The sequence below is a fragment of the Ruditapes philippinarum genome, unplaced genomic scaffold, assembly GCF_026571515.1.
Source record: "Ruditapes philippinarum isolate M1 unplaced genomic scaffold, ASM2657151v2 ctg10459_1_1_1_1, whole genome shotgun sequence".
Classification (NCBI taxonomy): Eukaryota; Metazoa; Mollusca; class Bivalvia; order Venerida; family Veneridae; genus Ruditapes; species Ruditapes philippinarum.
In genome coordinates this window covers 1-24,851 of record NW_026851967.1, presented here as the reverse complement: position 1 = coordinate 24,851, position 24,851 = coordinate 1, and the positions used below count along the sequence as shown (strand labels likewise).

The 24,851-nt window shown below is 33.7% G+C and overlaps 1 protein-coding gene across 1 annotated transcript in view; it reads right to left on the bottom strand.

The window, feature by feature from the left end:
- The window catches only part of LOC132744179 (plexin-A2-like), a gene marked incomplete at both ends in the record, with an annotated part of 36,597 nt that extends 12,554 nt beyond the window's left edge, over positions 1–24,043 (bottom strand). The window contains 4 exons of the mRNA XM_060732799.1: positions 1,124–1,259; positions 20,962–21,062; positions 22,572–22,700; positions 23,848–24,043. Of these exons, the coding sequence (XP_060588782.1) occupies positions 1,124–1,259; positions 20,962–21,062; positions 22,572–22,700; positions 23,848–24,043 (562 nt within the window). The remainder of the gene's footprint in view (positions 1–1,123; positions 1,260–20,961; positions 21,063–22,571; positions 22,701–23,847) is intronic.
- Positions 24,044–24,851: the final 808 nt, after the last annotated feature.

Here is a 24,851-nt window from a genome sequence, read left to right as displayed (position 1 = left end):
TTTGACCTAGAGACCTGGTTCATGTGCGCGACACTGCTCCTCATAGTGGTGAACATTTCTATGAAGTTTCGTTAAAATCCCTCCATACATGTAGGAGATATGCTCCGGACAAAATTGGACGTCGCCCGCCCGCCCGCCTGCCAGGGGCGTTCCCATAATACGTCCCGTTTTTCAAACGGGCGTATAAAAAGCAGTCAATAAGTAGAAGAAATTTTAGTTAGACTGGACAAATGTGCAGCAGACCAAAACCTTTCCTGGTGACATAGACTACAAGCTATTAGGAAGTATTAGCTACACTGTAATAGAGCATTCTTCATGTGATCCTAGCATGAAGCTCTTTATTTTAACACATGGTTTTAGTTAAAATGAAGAATAACTTGGCTAATCAAATTCTTCTAGGCTTTATTTTACATAAATGAGTTTTACAGGTGCCACAAAGTAAATGAAGTTTGGCTATAGAGAAGTGTCTTACATTCTAATTTGCAAACTGAAAAATAGAAAAAAAGAAATCTTCAAATATATGATCCTCAGACTAGAAGTTTATAAAATTTTATGAAACTCTACAAAAACTTAATATGGAATCTATTTAGGTACTGGTACTTTATCATTCAAAGAACAATGGATATTTCCAGTTTGTTTTTTGTATAAACTAAACAGATGAACAAAATTTAGAAAGGGTATGAAATAATTGGACACGATAGGTGTTTGACCAGATTCTATACTGTAGACATATCAATTTCAATATTTTTATTTGGCAACCCCTTAAACAAGTAAGTAATTGAATGTCTCTGAAGTTAAGTCCATTACCGTACACAAAATTTAGTATGTTTAAGACTTTCTCACACAACTTAGTTGAAATAATGTTTAACGAGATATGATACGTTTTATGTTTGGGTTTGTTTGTTGTTGGTTTTTTTTTTGGGGGGGGGGAAGGGGGGGGGAGTGGGGGAGGTTGAAGTGACCTGCTCAATTTATGTAATGGATTTCCCTTGCTCTGACTTTGGAACAGTCCGTTCTAAGCTTCTGGGATTTTAATATTTATATACACAGAAGTATAGGCTGGCCTGGTACTAATCACTCTGTCTGTTGCAGGAGGTGAAAGGTTAAACTAAACCAAACTTACTTTGTCTTCCTGTTTCAGTGCTGGTATAGACAACATGTTCGGGAACACATCCTTCATGCCTGCACACACACCATTCCTGGACGGCAACCAAGAAGGGGTTACACTTCCTGCCTTACATGAGTCTTGTTTTGTACATCTGTAAAAATATACAATGATGACTGAAATCTTGATCTATTTATAAGAATCCTGTTCTTGAAGTTCAATGAAATTACATTATAACAAACAAATCATTGGGGATATGTAGTCGGTCACTTGTGGAGAAATTTGTAATTACTGGTTAGTTACCCAGCAAAGCCGGTTAGGTGAATCTGACTGTCTAGATATGACTTAGTGTGTTTATATCACTGTTAATAATATCAAACAAACATTATGACTACACAGTAAATGTTATGTTGTTAATTACTTAAAAAGTAATCTAATTTGCATTTCTGCACAGTAAATAAATATTTTTTTGTTCAAAGAATTTGACTCAGCTTACAATATACACACAAAAAAAAAATCAAGAACATATTGTTCTATTTTTGCAGAAATGGCAAAAGTCTTGATTGTTATGTAATATTCTTACTCCTGTCTTCAATTAAGGCAATCCTGGGGTTACTTGTGTTAACAATAAACAAACATTAATAAAAAATAATAATAGTAAAAAGTATATTTATATTTTTATTTTTTCTCTGTTTCTAAATTATGCAAATGTTTGTTACATTTTCCATGTTGATAGAATTATGTTACTACTACTTTTATTTCATATTTATTTGTTCGTATTGTTTTTTTGTGTGGAAATAATAGATTTTTTCCACATATTTCTTGTAGCACAATTAAATTAAGGAGAGTTTTATACCAAGATATTTCTGGTTACTATTTCCTACAGTTTTTGTGAGCTTCAGTGTAAACTAACTGGGACAAGGGGTGGAAAGTGCATCATTTTATAGGTGTTTTTTATTACCTACCTGCGTGAAACAATTAACTTTATGTACACCAATGCTGTGTGTTACTAATTCTATCACTAATTGCTAATCTAATACTACTTCCCTAGAATATTTATTATAAATAAAACAGATAATTCAATGTCTAGAAAAAATTCTCAGAGAAAAGCAGTAAATTTTTTCATGCCAAAGAGAAACCACACTTATTATCTTTGTTTCCTACATTTTATTTTTAAAGTTACACCAAACTGTTACAGTTTTTCTTCAATGATGAAATATAATAAAAAAATCTGCTAAGCACTCTAGCCTATTTCTGTAACTCATTAAATCGTAATTCAGTGCAAATAGAGAGACATGAGCTGAAATTGTGATCAGGAGGTGATTCAAGGCATCTTGACCAAATTGAACCACAAAGACATAGTAGGTCAAGATGAACCACAAAGACATAGTAGGTCAAGATGAACCACAAAGACATAGTAGGTCAAGATGAACCACAAAGACATAGTATTATCATTCTAGCTGAAATAGAGTACAACTAAAAAGTTAAGACGTTATTTAATTTTTCTTTCAAATTTCTTTAAGAATTACACCAAAGCACTTGTTTGGCCATACTTAACTTAATCTACCAGTATCAACAATAGATGTTTTCCTAACCTGGAACATGTAAAAAAAGACTAGACTGCGCACAGATGCACACACATTCCTATTCATTTGTAATTACATCATAATTATTACAAAAGAAAAACAAAAAAGGAACAATATCGACCAATAAAACCCCATTTCTCAAGTTTTCTCCGCCATGTTAATTCTACAGAAAGTTTCACCTCTACAGAAAGTTGTGCTGCACAGGCACGATACAAAGACTGCATCTATCAAGAGCGGCAATAAAAATATGCAGCATAAAATGATGAGCAATAAACATCAAAAATATAATATCTCCACACAGAGATGCTTGGAGAGGCTCGTAAAAATTGTGCTGGAAATGGTAAATCTATTACGGCATTAAATATATTACCGATTTCAAAGAAGCTAGTATTTCTAGTCTTACAGGGGTTATTTTTTTACAATGTCTGGCTTAAAATGAAGTCTATTCACCTCTCATAACTTAGGAACATGTTTTCTGTTAGGCCAACACATTTAAATGTGTGTGTAAGTTTTTACTGTTACATTTTATCGGAAGATGATAAGTCTAAGAATATCACAATATAATAGTTTGGAGATAAATAGTATTTAGCTATGATTCATGTGATCTGTGAGAAGAAGTTGTAACTTACTTGTAAAGACATAAAACAACAAGAAATATCTTGTTAAAGATAAGTTGGGGCTTTTATAACAGAACGATAGGCAAATGATATAGAAAGAAATAGAAAGAAATTGAAAATTGAATTTTTGTGTTATTTTTAGCCTAATTCAAGAGAAAGCATTGTAAAGCTTTTCAATTTTGTGTCATTTTGCAATTGGAATAATTATTTTGGTCCTGTCATGATTGAAAACCTCAGTGAAGTCCCTTTAACTACTCACAGTATATGAATGAAATATATTACAAACAGAAATTTGACCTTAAACAAACAGAATTTGAGCCAAGTCACGACAAAACCAACGTAATGCGTTTGCGACCAGCATGGATCCAGACCAGCCTGCGCGTCCGCGCAGTCTGATCAGGATCCATGCTGTTCACTATCAGTTTCTCTATTTGTAATAAAGTTTGTAAGCGAACAGCATGGATCCTGATCAGACTGCGCGGAGGCGCAGGCTGGTCTGGATCCATGCTGGTCGCAAACGCACTATGTTGGTTTTGTCGTGACGCGGCTCATTTCTTTTTTGTTCTAACTTATTTTTATCATAGTCTGGTTGTCAGAGACAAAAAAAAAACTTTCAAAAATAACTAGAGGTAATATTTTATTACTAGTCTATCACTCTAGAACAAGATAAATTAAAAACCGAAGTTTGGTATGCGACAAAACTTAGGCAAATCATACATTACTTTTACCCAGAGTTAAATATGATATTAACAATTCATCATACAGTCAATTTTATAAAAATTGAACATTTAAAACAAGTATTTCTGAAGTTTCATAGAAAATTTCTCAGCTCAAATGCATGACCTAAAATCTTTTAGATATTAAAAAAAAATCCTTTTATAACTTATTTATAGACTGCTGAAAATGAAAACAAGCTTTTTATAAATTAAAGCTGCCAAAGTTGTATGTGTTTAGATAACAACTTGGAACAAGAACTGTAACATGGCACGATATATGTTTAAATGAAAAATTAAGTGAGGAAAAAAGAAACAATAAAATTCATCTTTCTGTATTCATGCTTTACCAGCTTGATGAATCATCATAAAAAGAGAACTCTGTATCTAGTCATAGCTATTACTTGTATTATTAATGTAGTGTACATTCCCTACTCCCAAATGTCACAAGTTCTGTATCAGGTCATTTCTCTTTCTTATAATAAAAGGTAGACAGTAGGTGAGTTTGGTTAAGTTTGTTTGTCTGGTACATTTATGCCAATTTCAACACATTTTCTTGATCATTTCTCCTTTGTCTGTACACTTGACCATCATTACTCAGATAACTAAGTAAGTTTCCTTGTCTGGTATTTTTTACCAATTCCAAAACATATTCCTTTATCATGACATTCCATTGTCATAAACACGAACCCAACCCGCTTCCGGTAACTCTTAGTAGATTACCAATCTCTACCAACATGACCGACTACTTATCCCACAGCATTGTAAGTAAGTAACAACTTCATTCAATGGCACTTTCGCAGTCAGTTTCCTGCTCTTCCTTGCAGGCTTCAGAAATAATGCCAGTAAAAAATTCTTTTTTTCTTTTTGGTATCCTTTTTCTCTGCATTTTCCAGAAGTAATCTTTCATAGTCAAAAAAACTTTTTGGATTGACAACACAAATATTGCTGAGGCGGAACATTAGAATACAGATTTAAAATGATATTTCTGCATCATGCCAAATATCTGTTGAACCAGAAACAAAGATTTTTTTATTGGGCTTGGCCTGACAAAAAATAGTAGACCACATGTAACACTACATGCAATAACCTGCAGAGATCAAATGCATGTAAGAATGTTTTGTATTTAGCAAGGAATCTTTGTCTGTCTGCTTCAAGCCAAACTAAATAAATGAAACAACATTTTCTAAATTGTCCTTATTTCCCCAACACTATACAGTACAAATTTTTTTTTGGTTGGGTTTTATGTTGCACAAACAACAGTATAGGTCATATGGTGACTTTCCAGCTTTACTGGTGGAGTCTTAAGAAGACCTCAGGTGCCCCTCTGTACATTATTTCAAGAATGTGCACACACCTAAATACAACCAACAACATCCAGTGTTTCAGCTGGATAGCTTCCTCACATGAAAGAATCCAAAGTCCCTGTTGGGATTCAAACCCTATTCAATCCCATAGCAATGAAGGGAAAGTAATTTGAAGTCAATGACCTTAACAACTCTGCCATGTTTGCCCCACAGTACAAGGTAAAAATGACAATACTGCAAATTCACTTATATTCGTGGGCATGAAATTTCGTGGTTTTATCAAAACGGGCCTTTTCGTGGGTTCTTAAATTCGTGGATTTTCATTTTCTTGTAAAAAAAAAAAAATAACCTAATGAAAAGTAATCTTACAATTAATCGCCGCGCATTTTTACTTACCGCATGAACATATCTTTACGTATCACACAGCGCTTGTCAATAATCTAATCCTTGCCTCTAGGCATAACATAAAGATCGCATTTACCGCCGATAATTGACTGAAATTAACACATTTAGATGACATGATATGCAGCTCGATTGTACACACTGCCCCTGTGATTCGCCAATGTAAACATTGCATAATTTATACGACCCCTGACACGTTTTAACCAGCGAGTTTAAAAAGATAACACCCTGAATCGATCTTACTATATTTGGCAGTAACTGCACGCAACATCACATTGACTGTGTAAATTTACATGCATATAAATTAAAATGAGTAAATAATACGAGATTGTGCTGATAAAGTCGGCAGCGACTTTGATGTTTACAGAATAAAGTGCTGCAAATTCATAGGGTAAAATGACATCGAAGTGGTCTATGTCAGTCAACAGCAAGTTTTATATGTCAAATTGTTCGTCTAGGACTGTAGTTTCCGGAATGAATATTCATTTGGCTCAAGTCTGATGCGAAGCGTAGAAATCCAAGATAGCGTCAAAGATGGCCACAAAATTCCTAAATATTAATGTTGGCTCATATTTGTTTCCATTTTTGTATTTCAAGTGAAATTTTGCCCGGAAGACGCAATTTACAGCATTTTATAAGACAATACTTAACTTTATCGGGGAAAACAGATTGCATTTATTTTTGCTTTCTTATACATAAATATGCAAAATGACGCTAAACGTATGAGTTCTTGCTATGATACTCTTGTCTATGCTTAAACAGAGAAATATTTATTACTTATTTTGTTATTCAACTATTGTAATGTACTCATCAGAGTAATGCTTTAATGTATTCATATCATATCTGAAGAAATCTTTGTTTGTTATTGAGCAGTAAGACATATAAAATGAGCGGGGCTACATTAAAATAGTTTTACAATATAAGGTAGTGACTGGTACTTATTCGTTCTATCAATTATTTCCCCTTATTCTGTGTTTCTGTCAAACTTTAGCTTCTTTGGTGCAGTCCATGTAATATATTTACATAATTAACAAGTAATACGGTAATTTGCTTCTGGTAATTTAATGACAATGAATTACTGTTCAAATCGTACCCCACCCACCATTTTTAGTTGATGCCAATAAAAATCTATAGAAAGTCAGACCCATCGAATATACTTATACGGAAAGACAATATTTCCGTTAGTAAATACACCCAAGTTCATTCTGAAAGAAATATACCATTAGCGGACTCTTGTAAGATCTAATAATCTATAAAAAAAAAATGTGTTGATTTTGTTGCAAGTTCACCAAGAGATTTGGACAGTATGCAAAAGAAAACTCTGTTCATTTCTCAATATGCTACAAATCTCTTCTATGTCAAATGAAATTTATTTTATCTTTTAAAGACTCGCTTAAATTGACTCAACAGTTATTTAAAAAAAAAAACAACTTTTGTCTACATGTATCATTACTCTGTTGGCCTTCTGTTTCATGAAACATGAGTAGTAGTCAGATAAAACATAATGTTTATATGAAAATCGTTCAGCTTGGCATTATTATTGTGTTTGTGGTATTTTACATTCCTTCTATTTGACCTTTTTCGACTTGTGTGGTTTTAGTATTCCTATTTGAATAGTGCCTGCTTTTAAAGATTGTCTTTTGATCCCGTTTTATAAATCCATTTTATTTAGTTTCGCCCATTGTTTTCTATAACTTCGAAACAATACGTTGTATGTCGTGAAATTGCACCGAAGATACCATGATCACTTTCGTACGAATACATTTTTGGACGTTTCTTCACTTCCTTTAAAAGTTTACCAGTTTATGCAAAATTAAGAATTCTGCTAAAGCCGGTGCTCGAGGGTGTGGATGGTTACTAAGCTTGCAATTACCACTACCGGTATACAAAGTAAAGTAAAATTTGAAAAATTGCAAAATGTCAGAAATGTTAATGCGTTCCAATGGTTATAAACAATGTATAATAATATATTTCAAGATGATATTTACTAAAATGCCATATCAATAAGCTGATTATAATTGAATAACTGGTGATGAATAAATGCTTTATTTGCGAAAAAAGAAAAAAACATCAAACAAACTCGAAAAAGTTTGACATTACATTTTTTTCTTATTATACTCGTATAATTATTACATCCACTAATTAAGTCATGAATTATTAAATATGGGATTGGATGAGGTGTGTTGTGTGTCGTTAGCTTCTGTTTTACAAATTAATGGTTTATCATTTACATACATGCCATAATTTTTAGACTCATTTCCGGGACACTTTTCATTTGGAGGTGGGGCATTGATCAGCAAACATATTTTTTTTAAATTTACATAGTGGCATACAACCTATATTACCGGTATTTACAACTTGCAAATTCAATGACACCATAAACAAAAGACAGAATATCAAAAATTATTAATAGTTTTTTACTTTTTTAAGTATTTAGGCATCGTTTATTCAATCAGTCACAGAATAGAATAAAGCTATGTTGAGTAAGGACAATTAGCCATGTCGTTTACCCGAAACTATCACTGAATCTTGGAGATTTCATCACCTCATATTTAGCGTAATTTTGTGTTTGACCACAAGTAATTGCCTACATTTGGATAAATTTATACTGGCCAGTTGTTAATTACAGTGTATGAAACCTTTGCCCAGGAGGCCAAAGAGGGTAAACAATTAATCTTTTAATTAATCAAAATTATTGCCGATAATTGTTTGTTGGAAGGGGCACATAGATATACCAATCAAAGGATAAACGTCACCATTGCAATGCTGTCAGGGGATAATCGCTCGTTATTAGCATTCTACGACTAGTTTATAAAAACTTGACAATAAAATTATGTCACCGACTTGTATGGCCAGTATGAAGTAAACATGTAGTATGGCTGTCTCCAGTATGTTTGTATCAGCTCTTCATTCAGTGCTTATTTGAATTTCCAATTTCCGTATCAGTAACTTTTCATTTGGATCTAAATTCAAAACAGTTGTTCTTGTCGTTTACTTATTTAACAAAACAGCTTATGCAAACAGCGACAATGCTCGATTTTGCTGTCAATCTGTTTAAAGCAACGAAATTTCCATTAAACCATGGATGTATGATGTCAGCATAAGATGCAACCTCGTCATTTGCTGTTTCTGGATAGGGAATGAATCATTTGTGTTTTTTTTTCTATGTACTTTCTTTGTACGCATAAAGTACCATTCCCGAATGAATATTATTCTGAGGACGTTGAAGCTTTTATCATTATATTTTATACAGCCATCGCTGCAACAACATTAACTGCTATAGTTTTGATAGTGTAATATTCCAATGTGTTTTTTTCCATGATATACAAACTTAAAAGGCTATTGCCTCGTTCTTTACTACTGCGAAAATCTGCTATTACATTTGTGTCTATTATGTTATCATATCTTGTCTTAATGGTACAAGGGCCATGAGTTTTACTTTATAGATCAATTATGCATTTGAACCCTGACATGTGTAGTCAATATTGTTTCATAAAGTTAACTTTTTATGCTCCGGCTATATACTCATGTGTTTATATATTACTCAATCGCTCATAAAAAGTGTACCTCATACAAATTATTTAAAGGATTCTTTTTCTTATTTCAGTATTGACGTTTGGAATAAATTACCTATTACTATCAAACAATGTTTGACTTTACAATCTTTCAAAAACAACTGTAAAATTTATTTTCTAAGTTTACAGTTAGATACATGATGAAAATTGATTACTTTATATTTTAATTGTTGTAAATGTCGATATCATCATTTTTTCCTCTTTTTTTAATCATTACGAGTTTATCTATAATTACCATAATTAATATGAGCGTCAGTCGGATGAATGAATAAAAATTATCTAACCTTTGCATTATAATAATATAATTTTTTTTATATATACCAAAATATTTTAAATATCTGTATAGATCTACATTTCACTTTCGTTGTGAATGATCATGAAAATCTGGAAACAAAGTGAACTCTCCGAAGCATTAATCACAACAAAATTACATGAAAATTGCAGATTCTTTTCTACGGTCATTTGTACTGTACCTCTGCTCTGGAATGTACAGAAGTTTAAGTTCCTTGCGAAAGTGAAGGCAACTAGTACTGGTAAACTGCTTGCAACGTGCCCAGGAATGGTGGCTGAACTCTGCTCTGGTAAATTAAATGTGGCTAACTGCTGTGATCCAGACAGGTTAAGCTGACACCGACGCTCGAGGAACTAGTATTGTTCTCCTTTATCGTCGAATAGTCGAGCTAAAATGAAACTGCCCTCATAATATTAAATTTTTAATTCACTAACTATAAATATACTATTTTATTCATAACTTAGATCCAGTCCCTTAGCAGGCAAGTCTCTTATTGTAAAAATGAACTACCTGCCCATTTCAAATGTTCTAGCAATTTTAATGTATATTTATATCCATCATCAATAATGGCAAAACTCCAAATTATGGTTCAATTGCATTAAAACAAGAGCTGCATATGGAATAGCTCGCTCAAATATTCAAAATCAACAGCCTGCATAATAAAGAAATTCTGTTATTCATAAAGTAGTATAACTTTTTGAAATAAAAGCATGTTATAGGGAAGTAACCTACAATAATGATCTCAAAGATGTGTTTAGTTTCCAGTGGATTACCTCAATGGTTGTGTACATAAATCTTGTCCCGAGAAATTATTGAAATTTATAGCGGAATATAATTATTTTCTAAACAATGCTTAGGTTATGGGTCTTGAACAGTGAATCAAAAATCTCATTTGAAGACTTACAATGAATGTTTATGGCTAAGGAGAAACAAACTTGCAAAACAAATCCTTAACCAAGGGCTAACACAAGGTCAACGCAAATATCAAATTGCAGGTCAGTAAATTAGTTCTGTATTATGTGCATAAAGAAATTAAAAGATATATTTCAACATTTTAAAAAACACACGCAAGGGATTGTTTATTACAAAATGATGTTTCATCGCTTACCAATTCAAAATATTGTTAATCTTTTTAATATAACTTTTCATTTTAATATAAAACAAAGAAGTATGCCTTATTCTCATCGATTCGTGCCTTCTCATCGATTTGTGACCTAAATAATTGTTTGTATAAATACTTCTGCAAGGACATACACCATCCAAAAACTACACAAGTTTTATTAGACACTAGATTTGACAATTCTATCCAATCAAAATGTGTAATTGAACAGGTGTAAATGACCTTACCCTACAATCAGCTGGTGACCTAATTACTTTGAAATATTCGATATTGATGTTTTAATTTATCAAACACACTTACATTTAAGCCAAAAAAATATTCATTATGCTGTAAGAATTTACTTAAGACTTTGAAACATAAATTGATCAGATCGGGCTGAAAATAACCATGCGAACATTTAGTGGTGTGAGCACCTATATTTTGATGACGTCACAGGGTAAATCGGATTTCACGAATCGATGGGTAAGCGTCCAGCTGAGCAAGACAGTCATGGTTGACATGTTCTGTTGCTCTAATCTTTGAGCGATTGTTTTTAGAAGTAATTTAAAGTTTTTGAACTTTTAGATAATGAATTTATTTAACAAATGCACTAATTGAACTGTATGTATGTCTGATATTTGTTGTGCAAGTGCAATTTTTCCAAATAAGAGTCACGAATCGACGAGAGAAAAGCATATCTAATTTACAGTTGACCGCTGTTCGTAATACCCCACCCACTTTGTATTTGTGTTAAGATCAATAAAATACATTTATGGCAGAGTTTACTTATTCTAAAGATGTGTAGATACATTTTTAAAACTGTATTATGTTAAATGAAATCATGAATGATATTCAGTTTAAATAAAAGTAGAATAATAATTTACACATATTAAGAGAAGGTGGCCCAGTTTGCAACATATTTTTTCTCTTTTCATTAAAATAAGATGATGAAAACTAGAAACAAGAGGGCCATGATGGCCCTGGATCGCTCACCTGACACAACCGCATCCAAGCAATGTCTTAAACAAGCATCATGACCAAGTTTGATGCGACTGAGTCAAACATGTGACCTCTAGTGTGTTATAAAGATTTTTCCATATTTGGGCAATGTGACCTAATTTTTGACTGGACACGACCCATATTCAAACTTGACCTAGAAATCATCAAAACAACCTTCCTGACCAATTTCCAGGAAATTTGGATCAAAACTGCAGCCACTAGAGTGTTAAAAAGATTTTTCTATTTTTAGCTCCTGTGACCTAGTTTTTGACCAGACATGACCAATCTTAGCACTTGACCCAGAAAACATCAAAACAACATTCTTGACAAATTTCCTGAATATTTGAATAAAAACTGCAGCCACTAGAGTGTAAACAAGCTTTTTCTATTTTTTAACTCCTGTGACCTAGTTTTTGACCTGAGATAGCCCATCTTCCAACTTGACCTAGAAATCATCAAAACAACCTTCCTGACAAATTTCCAGAATATTTGAATCAATACTGCAGCCACTAGAGTGTTAACAAGCTTTTTCTATGTTTAGCTCCTGTGACCTAGTTTTTGACCGGAGATAACCCATCTTCGAACTTGACCTAGACATCATCAAAACAACCTTCCTGACAAATTTCAAGAATATTTGGATGAAAACTGCAGCCCCTAATGTGTTAACAAGCTTTTCTATTTTTAGCTCCTGTGACCTAGTTTTTGACCGGAGATGACCCATCTTCGAACTTGACTTAGATATCATCAAAAACACAACCTTCTTGATAAATTTCCAGAACATTTAGATGAAAACTGCAGCCATTAGAGTGTTAACATGCTTTTTCTATTTTAGCTCCTGTGACCTAGTTTTTGACCTGAGATGACCCATCTTCGAACTTGACCTAGAAATCATCTAAACAACCTTTCTGACAAATTTCCAGAATGTTTGGATGAAAACTGCAACCATTAGAGTGTTAACAAGCTTTTTCTATTTTTAGCTCCTGTGACCTAGTTTTTGACCAGACATGACCCATCTTCGAAATTGACCTAGAAATCATTAAAACAACCTTCCTGACAAATTTCCAGAATATTTTAATCAAAACTGCAGCCACTAGAGTGTTAACAAGCTTTTTCTATTTTTAGCTCCTGTGACCTAGTTTTTGACCGGTGATAACCCATCTTCGAACTTGACCTGAAAATCATCAAAACAAACCTTCCTGACAAATTTCCAAAATATTTGGATGAAAACTGCAGCCACTAGAGTGTTAACAAGCTTTTTCTATTTTTAGCACCTGTGACCTAGTTTTTGACCGGACATGACCCATCTTCCAACTTGACCTAGATATCATCAAAACAACCTTCCTGACAAATTTCCAGAATATTTGGATGAGAACTGCAGCCACTAGAGTGTTAACAAGCTTTTTCTATTTTTAGCTCCTGTGACCTAGTTTTTGACCGACATTACCCATCTTCCAACTTGACCTAGATATCATCAAAACAACCTTCCTGACAAATTTCCAGAATATTTGGATGAAAACTGCGGCCACTAGAGTGTTAACAAGCTTTTTCTATTTTTAGCTCCTGTGACCTAGTTTTTGACCGGAGATGACCCATCTTCGAACTTGACCTAGATATCATCAAAACAACCTTCCTGACAAATTTCCAAAATATTTGGATGAAAAACTGCAGCCAATAGAGTGTTAACAAGCTTTTTCTATTTTTAGCTCCTGTGACCTAGTTTTTGACCAGACATGATCCATCTTTAAACTTGACCTAGATATCATCTAAACAACCTTCCTGACAAATTTCCAGAATATTTGGATGAAAACTGCAGCCTATAGAGTGTTAACAAGCTTTTTCTATTTTTAGCTCCTGTGACCTAGTTTTTGACCCGAGATAACCCATCTTCGAACTCGATCTGTATTTCATTGAGACAAACATTCTGACAAAAGTTTTGATGATGATCAAATCAAAACTGTGACTGCTAGACTGTTAACAACCCAATTATTAGAGTGTTAACAAGCTTTTTCTATTTTTAGCTCGTGACCTAGTTTTTGACCAGAGATGACCCATCTTCGAACTTGACCTAGATATCATCAAAACAACCTTCCTGACAAATTTCCAGAATATTTGGATGAAAACTGCAGCCTCTAGAGTGTTAGCAAGCTTTTTCTATTTTTAGCTCCTGTGACCTAGTTTTTGACCCGAGATAACCCATCTTCGAACTCGATCTGTATTTCATTGAGACAAACATTCTGACAAAGTTTGATGATGATCCAATCAAAACTGTGACTGCTAGACTGTTAACAACCCAATTGTTAGAGTGTTAGCCAATAGAGTGTTAACAAGCTTTTTCTATTTTTAGCTCCTGTGACCTAGTTTTTGATCGGAAATGACCCATCTTCGAACTTGACCTAGATATCATTAAAAACAACCTTCCTGACAAATTTCAGAATATTTGTATGAAAACTGCAGCCTATAGAGTGTAAACAAGCTTTTTCTATTTTTAGCTCCTGTGACCTAGTTTTTGACCCGAGATAACCCATCTTCGAACTCGATCTGTATTTCATTGAGACAAACATTCTGACAAAGTTTGATGATGATCCAATCAAAACTGTGACTGCTAGACTGTTAACAACCCAATTATTAGAGTGTTAACAAGCTTTTTCTATTTTTAGCTCGTGACCTAGTTTTTGACCAGAGATGACCCATCTTCGAACTTGACCTAGATATCATCAAAACAACCTTCCTGACAAATTTCCAGAATATTTGGATGAAAACTGCAGCCTCTAGAGTGTTAACAAGCTTTTTCTATTTTTAGCTCCTGTGACCTAGTTTTTGACCGAGATAACCCATCTTCGAACTCGATCTGTATTTCATTGAGACAAACATTCTGACAAAGTTTGATGATGATCCAATCAAAACTGTGACTGCTAGACTGTTAACAACCCAATTGTTAGAGTGTTAACAAGCTTTTTCTATTTTTAGCTCGTGACCTAGTTTTTGACCAGAGATGACCCATCTTCGAACTTGACCTAGATATCATCAAAACAACCTTCCTGACAAATTTCCAGAATATTTGGATGAAAACTGCAGCCTCTAGAGTGTTTAACAAGCTTTTTCTATTTTTAGCTCCTGTGACCTAGTTTTTGACCCGAGATAACCCATCTTCGAACTCGAATCTGTATTTCATTGAGACAAACATTCTGACAAAGTTTGATGATGATCCAATCAAAACTGTGACTGCTAGACTGTTAACAACCCAATTGTTGACGACGAACGACGCACAACGCACGACGCACGACGCACAACGCACGACGACGGACGCCGGACATAGCCCCATCACTATACCTCACCATGACCACTTCGTGGTCAGGTGAGCTAAAAATGCAATAAAGTCAGAATTTATAGCATGAGTGAGTTAAAAATAAATAATTTCATGTTAAATTTCAATTGATTTACAAAACTGAGAAAAGAAATTAGCAAACATAAATATACTAGAATATTTAGGGATTAAGTGGCCATCTTGGACGCCATCTTGGATATCTCAGCTTCGCATCGAGGTTGGGTCAAATGAATATCCATCCCAGAAACAACAGATCCAGATGAACAGTTTGGTGTATGAAACTTGCTGTTGGCTAACATAGACCACTTACCCCTCTAGAAGGGCTAGTAAAATAGGCTGATTTGCAGCACTAATAGCAGTTGCACAAATACAGATTAAAATTCATTTAAACTGGATCATTTAAAGACGACAAAAGGATGTACAATTCATCCGTTTTAGTGATTGTTTATGATTGATTTGTGTACTTAACTTATGACATTAATATCAAAGATTTCTTTAAATTCTATTAACAATTAATCAGAGAAAACTGACGATTAATATTAGCGCTAATTATTGCACTGGTTTCGCATTTTTACTGGATTCTGGAAAAGACTATCAAGTAGCCTACAACAATTAAGCAGTCTCAGTGATGTGTATTTACGACCAAAATTCAGGACACATAATTGACTTTGCTTTCAAGTTTCTTAAATATTTCAAACATAAACTATTTATAGATTTAATCTGTCACTAACCTGATTATCTGTAAACCATCATAACACAATAATCAACCCGAAAAGTGGCTACATATGTATAGAATAGAGACATGGTTAGAAGTAATTGTTGGGATAAAATTTCCTCGGATCTTAAATTCGTGGATTGACCTACCCACGAAAAACCACGAAAATTCGTGCCCACACAAATAATAATGATTTTACAGTACCCTCCACCCTTGTTGGTGTTTCCCTTTTTTTGTTTTATGAAAAAATAATCTTTCATCATTTCATTGAAACTTTTTCTGGTTGTTTTTTTTCCCATGCTTTATCATGTTATTTTTGTTATTTTTAAAAGAATTGACAACAAAATTTACATTTTATTTTTACATTTTACAATAATCTTGGCCTTTTAAAGCATAAAAATCTTCTGAAATAAATTTCACACAATATTTTATTCCCCATCGCCCTTTTTTCCATATTCTTAATTTTTCTTTATAGTTTCTTTTAATAAACCATTTCTCTTTTATACGTTTCGAAACAAAAAACTAAACAAAACAAACACATAAGGGCCTAGTTTGTTTCAAAATTCCTTCAAAGTGTTCAGTAACTGTTGGAATGTATTTGATAATATCTCAAAATGTCTGTACATGTATTGTAAATACTCAAAAGTAAATTTCAAAGCATTGTAATGAAAAAGCATAAAGACTTGCATGGTTATAAACTTTCACCACACAGAGGTATAAGGCTGATATCTCATAAAAATCTATTCATTATTTCTGTTACATGTTTGCTGTCTTAGAAATACAAAGTTATCAAACAATTCTCTCAACAAAGCTTTCTTGTTTCGTATTTTTCTCCTACTGCATTTTTTATGGGAAAGATAAATACTTTGAAATCAATTAATGAAGGTATCAGTTTCTTTACTTGCTAGTAATACAAGGCCAGGAATCTTTTATCAATATTGAATAACATGTTTACAACAAAGGAATATATTGTTGTGTTGCTTTTTTAAACATTTGGTTTATTAAAAAATAACAAAACAAACAAGAGGGCCATGATGGCCCTGAAGTCGCTCACCTGTATATAGGCCCCCCGAAGCGGGGCCAGTTTAAAACCCAGGGCTTTTATTTGAACAAACTTGGAATTAAGACACCCATTAGAAGATGTTTCATGATGTTAAGTTTTTTGCTATACGCATATAAGGAAAAACAATGACCTTCTCCCCCCCCCCCCCCCCAGCAGAGTTAATTTTAACCCAAGGGCTTTTATTTGAACAAACTTGGTAGACACCCATAAGAAGATGTTTCATGCTAAACATTTAAGCTCTAGCTCATTGGGTTTTTTAAAAGAAGATTTTTTAAGTTTTTACTATACACATATAGTTAAAAACAATGACATCCCTGGGGCGGGCCCAGTTTTGACCCAAGGGCTTTTATTTGAACAAACTTTGTAGACAATTATTTGAAGATGTTTCATGCTTAATATCTTACTCTAGCTATTTGGGTTTTTTCAAAGAGGTTTTTTAAGTTTTTGCTATACACATTTAAGGAAAATCAATGACCCCCGGGGCAGGGCCAATTTTGACCCCAGAGCTTTTATTTGAACAAACTTAGTAGACACCCATTAGAACATGTTTCATGCTTAATATCTTAGCTTATGCTCTTTGAGTTCTTTAAAAGAAGATTTTTAAAGTTTTTACTATATGCATATAGGGAAAATCAATGACCCCCCTGGTGCTGGGCCAATTTTGACCCCAGGGCTTTTATTTGAACAAACTTGGTAGACACTCACTAGAAGATGTTTCATGCTAAATATCTTAGCTCTAGCACTTTGGGTTCTTTAAAAGAAGATTTTTAAGTTCTTACTATATGCATATAGGGAAAATCAATGACCCCCCTGGGGCGGGGCCAATTTTGACCCAAGGGCTTTTATTTGAACAAACTTGGTAAACACTCATTAGAAAATGTTTCATGCCAAATATCTAAGCTCTAGCTCTTTGGGTTCTTTAAAAGAAGATTTTAAAGTTTTTACTATATGCATATAGGGAAAATCAATGAGCCCCTGGGGCAGGGCCAATTTTGACCACAGGGCTTTTATTTGAACAAACTTGGTAGACACTCATTAGAACATGTTTCATGCTTAATATCTTAGCTCTAGCTCTGTGGGTTCTTTAAAAGAAGATTTTTTAAGTTTTTACTATATGCATATAGGGAAAATCAATGACCCCCCTGTTGCTGGGCCAATTTTGACCCCAGGGCTTTTATTTGAACAAACTTGGTAGACACTCACTAAAAGATGTTTCATGCTAAATATCTTAGCTCTAGCTCTTTGGGTTCTTTAAAAGAAGATTTTTTAAGTTTTTACTACATGCATATAGGGAAAATCAATGACCCCCCTGGGGCGGGGCCAATTTTGACCCCAGGGCTTTGATTTGAACAAACTTGGTAGACACTCATTAGAAAATGTTTCATGCCAAATATCTAAGCTCTAGCTCTTTGGGTTCTTTAAAAGAAGATTTTTTAAGCTTTTACTATATGCATATAGGGAAAATCAATGACCCCCTAGGGCGGGGCCAATTTTGACCCCAGGGCTTTGATTTGAAAAACTTGGTAGACACTCATTAGAAAATGTTTCATGCCAAATATCTAAGCTCTAGCTCTTTGGGTTCTTTAAAAGAAGATTTTTTAAGTTTTTACTATATGCATATAGGGAAAATCAATGACCCCCTGGGGCGGGGCCAATTTTGACCCCCAGGGCTTTTATTTGAACAAACTTGGTAGACACTCATTAGAAGATGTTTCATGCTAAATATCTTAGCTCTAGCACTTTGGGTTCTTTAAAAGAAGATTTTTAAGTTCTTACTATATGCATATAGGGAAAATCAATGACCCCCCTGGGGCGGGGCCAATTTTGACCCCAGGGCTTTTATTTGAACAAACTTGGTAAACACTCATTAGAAAATGTTTCATGCCAAATATCTAAGCTCTAGCTCTTTGGGTTCTTTAAAAGAAGATTTTAAAGTTTTTACTATATGCATATAGGGAAAATCAATGAGCCCCTGGGGCGGGGCCAATTTTGACCACAGGGCTTTTATTTGAACAAACTTGGTAGACACTCATTAGAACATGTTTCATGCTTAATATCTTAGCTCTAGCTCTGTGGGTTCTTTAAAAGAAGATTTTTTAAGTTTTTACTATATGCATATAGGGAAAATCAATGACCCCCCTGTTGCTGGGCCAATTTTGACCCCAGGGCTTTTATTTGAACAAACTTGGTAGACACTCACTAAAAGATGTTTCATGCTAAATATCTTAGCTCTAGCTCTTTGGGTTCTTTAAAAGAAGATTTTTTAAGTTTTTACTACATGCATATAGGGAAAATCAATGACCCCCTGGGGCGGGGCCAATTTTGACCCAGGGCTTTGATTTGAACAAACTTGGTAGACACTCATTAGAAAATGTTTCATGCCAAATATCTAAGCTCTAGCTCTTTGGGTTCTTTAAAAGAAGATTTTTTAAGCTTTTACTATATGCATATAGGGAAAATCAATGACCCCCTAGGGCGGGGCCATTTTGACCCCAGGGCTTTGATTTGAAAAACTTGGTAGACACTCATTTAGAAAATGTTTCATGCCAAATATCTAAGCTCTAGCTCTTTGGGTTCTTTAAAAGAAGATTTTTTAAGTTTTTACTATATGCATATAGGGAAAATCAATGACCCCCTGGGGTGGGGCCAATTTTGACCCCCAGGGCTTTTATTTGAACAAACTTGGTAGACACTCATTAGAAGATGTTTCATGCTAAATATCTTAGCTCTAGCTCTTTGAGTTCTATAAAAGAAGATATTTAAAGTTTTTTCTTTCGGTTGCCATGGCAACCAGAGTTCTGCATGGAATTAAATTCTTTGAACAATTTTGAAAGGTGACCACCAAAGGAACATTCCTGTGAAGTTTGGATGAAATTGGCTTTGTGGTTTATGAGGAGATGTCATTTGAAGCAAAAGTTTACGGACGGACGGCCGGACGGACGCCGGAAGAAAATTGATCACAAAAGCTCACCCTGTCACTTTGTGACAGGTGAGCTAAAAAAAACCCCTCTAATGTTGTTAAAATAGCCAATATAATGGAGCGAATAAAACTATTATGAAAAGATTTGTTTCTACCTAGTATTATGTATCAGTTAATCATGTTTCATCTAAAGTGTGTTGCTGGATTGTAACAATGTTAGAGTACAGACCAAACATGTTTTCTTAACCCAATACCCCATGAGCATTTTGTGAAAAATGGCTGTTTTCATTGAAAAGGCTCCCGTTACAAGTTCAAATTGCTATAAAACTATAAAAACTGCTTCAATGCTAATCAAACTTGGCGCAAATGTTGACTGGACCATTGCCTTTGTAACAACATGCTCAGGCTTAAATTTCTAGCCACCATGGCAACGAGGGGACATCTCAAATTGCCAAAAATCACTATTTTGTGTTGATTTTTTCCATCAAAATTGATTTCAAAGTGCTGCAACTTCTCAATGGATTGAGATAGAGTCAAATGCTTTTTCAGCGTTGATTACACGTTACCTTATGATCAATCTGGGGTCATTTTTAGCCTCTCAAAAGTCCAAAATTTTCTTGGCGATGAGGGACTGCCGCCCCCCTTCAAACCCCCCAAACAGAAGGGGACACATCCCCCTTCTGGCAACCCCCTGATGTATCTTTTGGCTGGGAGGCCGCGCCGAAAAAATGGTCACTTTTTTAAACAACATTTCTCAAACATAAACAAGTGTTGGGGGCTTAAATAAGTCATTTTTTCACCATTTGAGGCGCCTAAAGGGGGGGGGGGGGGTGAAAAAGGCGTAGAAAGGCGTATATATCTGGTAATGGGTTAAAAATAAACTTTTTTGTTTTGGTTCGGTTTAATGTCACCTTAACAACCATGACACTGTAAATGTCATATGATATTCAAGATTTACTAGTGGAAGATAACATCAGGTGCTTTCCTGTGCAAAAATTTCAGGCACAAGCCTGCACCCAAGTACAACCAAATTTTTCTGAACCTACCTGGACAACTTCCTCACATGAAGTAATCTTAAGTCCAAGGCCAGAGCAATAAAGTCCCTTACAGTAAAACAAAATTGTTTACCATTGACCAGAATTTTTTTTTTACTTGCATCAGAAGTGAAGAATTATATATCAGTAGACTAATTGTTTTGTGTTGAAATTCCACCAATAAAGTCCAGTAATTCACTATAACCTACCTATTCTGTAGAACACACCAGCCACAAACTGAGTCAAACAAACTAGTACATTCCTGGCAAGATGTCTTCACCAAACAGTGGTCTATGTCAACCTTCAATAACTGTAGGATAAAATCAAATTGTATTTCCATAAATATATAAAAACAATTATATATTGTCTTAAAAGTATAATATAGTGATAACTTGATACACATAGAAGAATGCCTCATTTCAAAGATCAAAATTTGTTAACAGCCTTATCTAAGTAACACAGCTTTTCGCATAGGAAAGTATGTGGAAATCAAACCATTTGCCATGAAGTGTACATGGATTCAACATTAACCCCTTTTGGGTGAGAGATAAATGACCATTAGACTCCATGACCATTATCTACAGTCACACACCCAAGGATCATACTCAACACAAGTTATTTTGTTATTTAAAAGCCCCTTGAATAATAATATACAAATTCAAAAATATTCAAAGCAATACTTGTCTATTGTTCTTACTCAGTGGGCAGGGTTACTTTTTAAATCATAGCTTAATGTGAGTGAATTTTTATAGATAAAACTCCTATTAAAAAGTGGGGAAAAAAGTGTGCAGTAAAGAAAATCTATAGTAAAACAAAAACAAAAAAACTCAAATGAAAAAAACCTCCCAGCTGCCTGGCATGATCTTGAAAATAACTTCTCCATCTTAACTATATAATGGCAATTTATGTCAAACTCTGAGCATATAAATGACAACTTTTATTTAAGCTGGGCCAGTTTTGTGAGCAGAAGCCGAGTTTGACATGTGTAATTGTTGTAATGTCAAAACTTTTTACAGGGTAAATTTTGTCAGAATCAGTCATAAAGCTTGATCAAAGAGTGATTAAAATAGTATAAATGCCTGCCATTTGTAAGCTTGTGGGCTTATAAATCTTCCAGACACATGGACATTTATTATTTGATTGGGTGGAATCAAAATTCATACATAATCCAAATCTATATCTAAATGGAGCCTGCAATGCCATACCTTGTGAAATATACTATTAAAAACTTCAAACTCTGACAGTTCAGTCAATGTTTTCATACATTTATGACATGAACTTTCTTAAAGATTCAACAAGGTGTGTGTTTCCTAGTTTTCAGACATATGAATAAGTATGCTGATTTAAATGTTTTGTGGAATTTAAAATAGTTCATAGATATCTAAAGGGTTTATACACAATTTCATTGATATGTGACACTTGCTTTCAAACATGTTGGTTGGATACTTAAAACTTCCTCGAATGATGAAACTAGTAGTCGTAATATCTGATTCCAACATTCAATAATACAAGCAAGAGATTTTTAGTCATTCAACTTTACAACTCATTCATAGGGGCCACCTTATCAAAACTTTTTTTTTTTAAAAACAAGGAAACCTTACACAAGACTAAGAATCTCTGACTTTATGGAACACAATTTCTATTTATACTTGTGCTGTTTTTGAGACTCCGTGTACAGATGTGCATTTTTTTATGTGACACATCATACAGCTATAAATATTAGTAAATGCACAGCAAGGAAATATTTTTTATTTTTTTATAACTGTTAACTTTCTTTACTATGGGTATGCAATGTATAACTATTATATAAACTGTATACCTTTGATTTTGTCATAGCATAAAGATAATTTCCTCCCTGGTTGAGAAACATTGGGCTCATCACTTCGTAACCAGCATCAAGGTCAGCTGTGGTGACCATGGTAACTAGACCATTGTCAGCAACCGTCACCTTGCATAATATATATATATATATTATAAGATAGATAAAAGTCTATATAATGTGTTTTAATTCCTGCTACTTGAGAGAAAGACTGTTCAAAGAACATTTGAGATACAAAGAAAATTCATAACAAAATAACGCTGCACTCAGAATCAAAAGCTTTTTCATTCTACACAATATCTTACCCAAAGAAATTTTGTGAATATTGTTACTACAGAATTATTATAACAAGAGCTGTCGGTAGGACAGCAACGCTCGACTATTCTTAGTGCTTGATAGTAAAAAAAAATGCTTGATACAGTTACCTCCTCCTGTTTACAGGTTGGGGTAATGATGGTGAAAAAGTGTGCAAAGTTTCAAAGCCATATGTCAATGGACTTTGAAAATATTTGAGGTATTACAAAAACTTTAACATAAATTCTAAGTCGAAAAAGGGGAATAATTCTGTCAAAATGCTTGATACAGTTACCTCCTCCTGTTTACAGGTTGGGGTAAATGAAATGGTGAACAAGTGTGCAAAGTTTCAAAGCCATATGTCAATGGACTTTGAAAATATTTGAGGTATTACAAAAACTTTAACATAAATTCTAAGTCGAAAAAGGGGCATAATTCTGTCAAAATGCTTGATACAGTTACCTCCTCCTGTTTACAGGTTTGGGTAATGATGGTGAACAAGTGTGCAAAGTTTCAAAGCCATATGTCAATGGACTTTGAAAATATTTAAACTATTACAAAAACTTTAACATAAGTGGTTACGCCGACGCCGACGCTCGGGGTACTACAATAGCTCTACTTATTCTTATCAGATAGTCGAGCTAAAAATCTTAATGCTGTCTTCTAAATATCTTATTCTTTCTTTTTCTAGGAAAACTGAAAATTTATACGCTGCTGAATTTCTTAAAGTGGACTAGTTAATAGTCCATTTTTGGTACTATTATTTTTGGGGGAAATGAAGGTAAAATTTTGAAATTCAGTCGGCCAATAGTAAAGAGCCAATCAGACTGTACAGATGTGCAGGCTGGTCTGGCTCTATACTTGTGGCAAAGCCTAATCACTCATTTCCAGCAGTGTTAATAGTTCATACAAGTTGTGATATAATTCTTGAATAAAATAAAATTCACAGCGGTAGTTTAAGTTTTTTTTTCCAAAAACATACCTTTTTGTAAAGCCCCATTTCTTGTTCCGAGGTAAATTGTTGTATGCTTATTCTCCCTTCTAAGTTTACAATGGCCGTCACTAATGTACTCGGTAGCGATTTATTGATTGGCGCTGGAAAACAATGGCATACTTCCTTCAATAGCAGAATAATCTTCGGATGCTTCTGATTGGCCACACAGGTCAGGTTTAGCCATCTAAATAAATGAAATAACACAAAAAATAAAAAAATAATTTTTCTTTTAAATTTTTTTAATATAATTATATTTCTATTTTAATTTTGAAAATTTTAATTTTAACAAAACTTATGAATTTTTGTAAATACATGTATCTTTCATTCAATGCAACAATGAACATAAGAATTTTTAGACAATGTTACTACAGTGACAAGATAAAAACCCACTTGTGTTTTTTTTTCCAAATAATTTGGAACTTTACAGATTATAAAATACATTTCTAAAACGCAGCATTATTAATTTTTCATTTACATGAGGAAAACAGGTTTTCACGATTTGGGTTAAATATTACGTATTATTATATAATCTATAAATAGCTTTGAAAATGCCCTTTTCCCTGATTGGCTAACAAAGCAACTTTTTGTAATAAATAACAGGTCAATATCAGAGTATATTCACTGTTTTTTTCCTAAAAATAGATTTTCAGAGTATTTTCACTGTTTTTTTTCTTCTAAAAATAGATTTTCTGGAAATCCCCCCTAAAAAGACGCGAGACTATTACGTGATGTCACGTCAAGTTTGTTGTTATTATTCTGAAAAAAACGTTGAGTGGGGTGTACATAAGAGTCAAATTAGTCTTTTTGAGTTACTGTTTTACATTTTTAAGAACAATAGGGATTAGCAAATGCCAATGGAAAGGGCCAATTATGGAAAAAGTAGACAAGCTGTAAAAAAAAAATGATTTCCGTCATATGCAATAGCAGATGTGATAAGCCATATAAAAAGCTATTTATAAAATTATATAATAAAACACAGATATTTTTTTTCT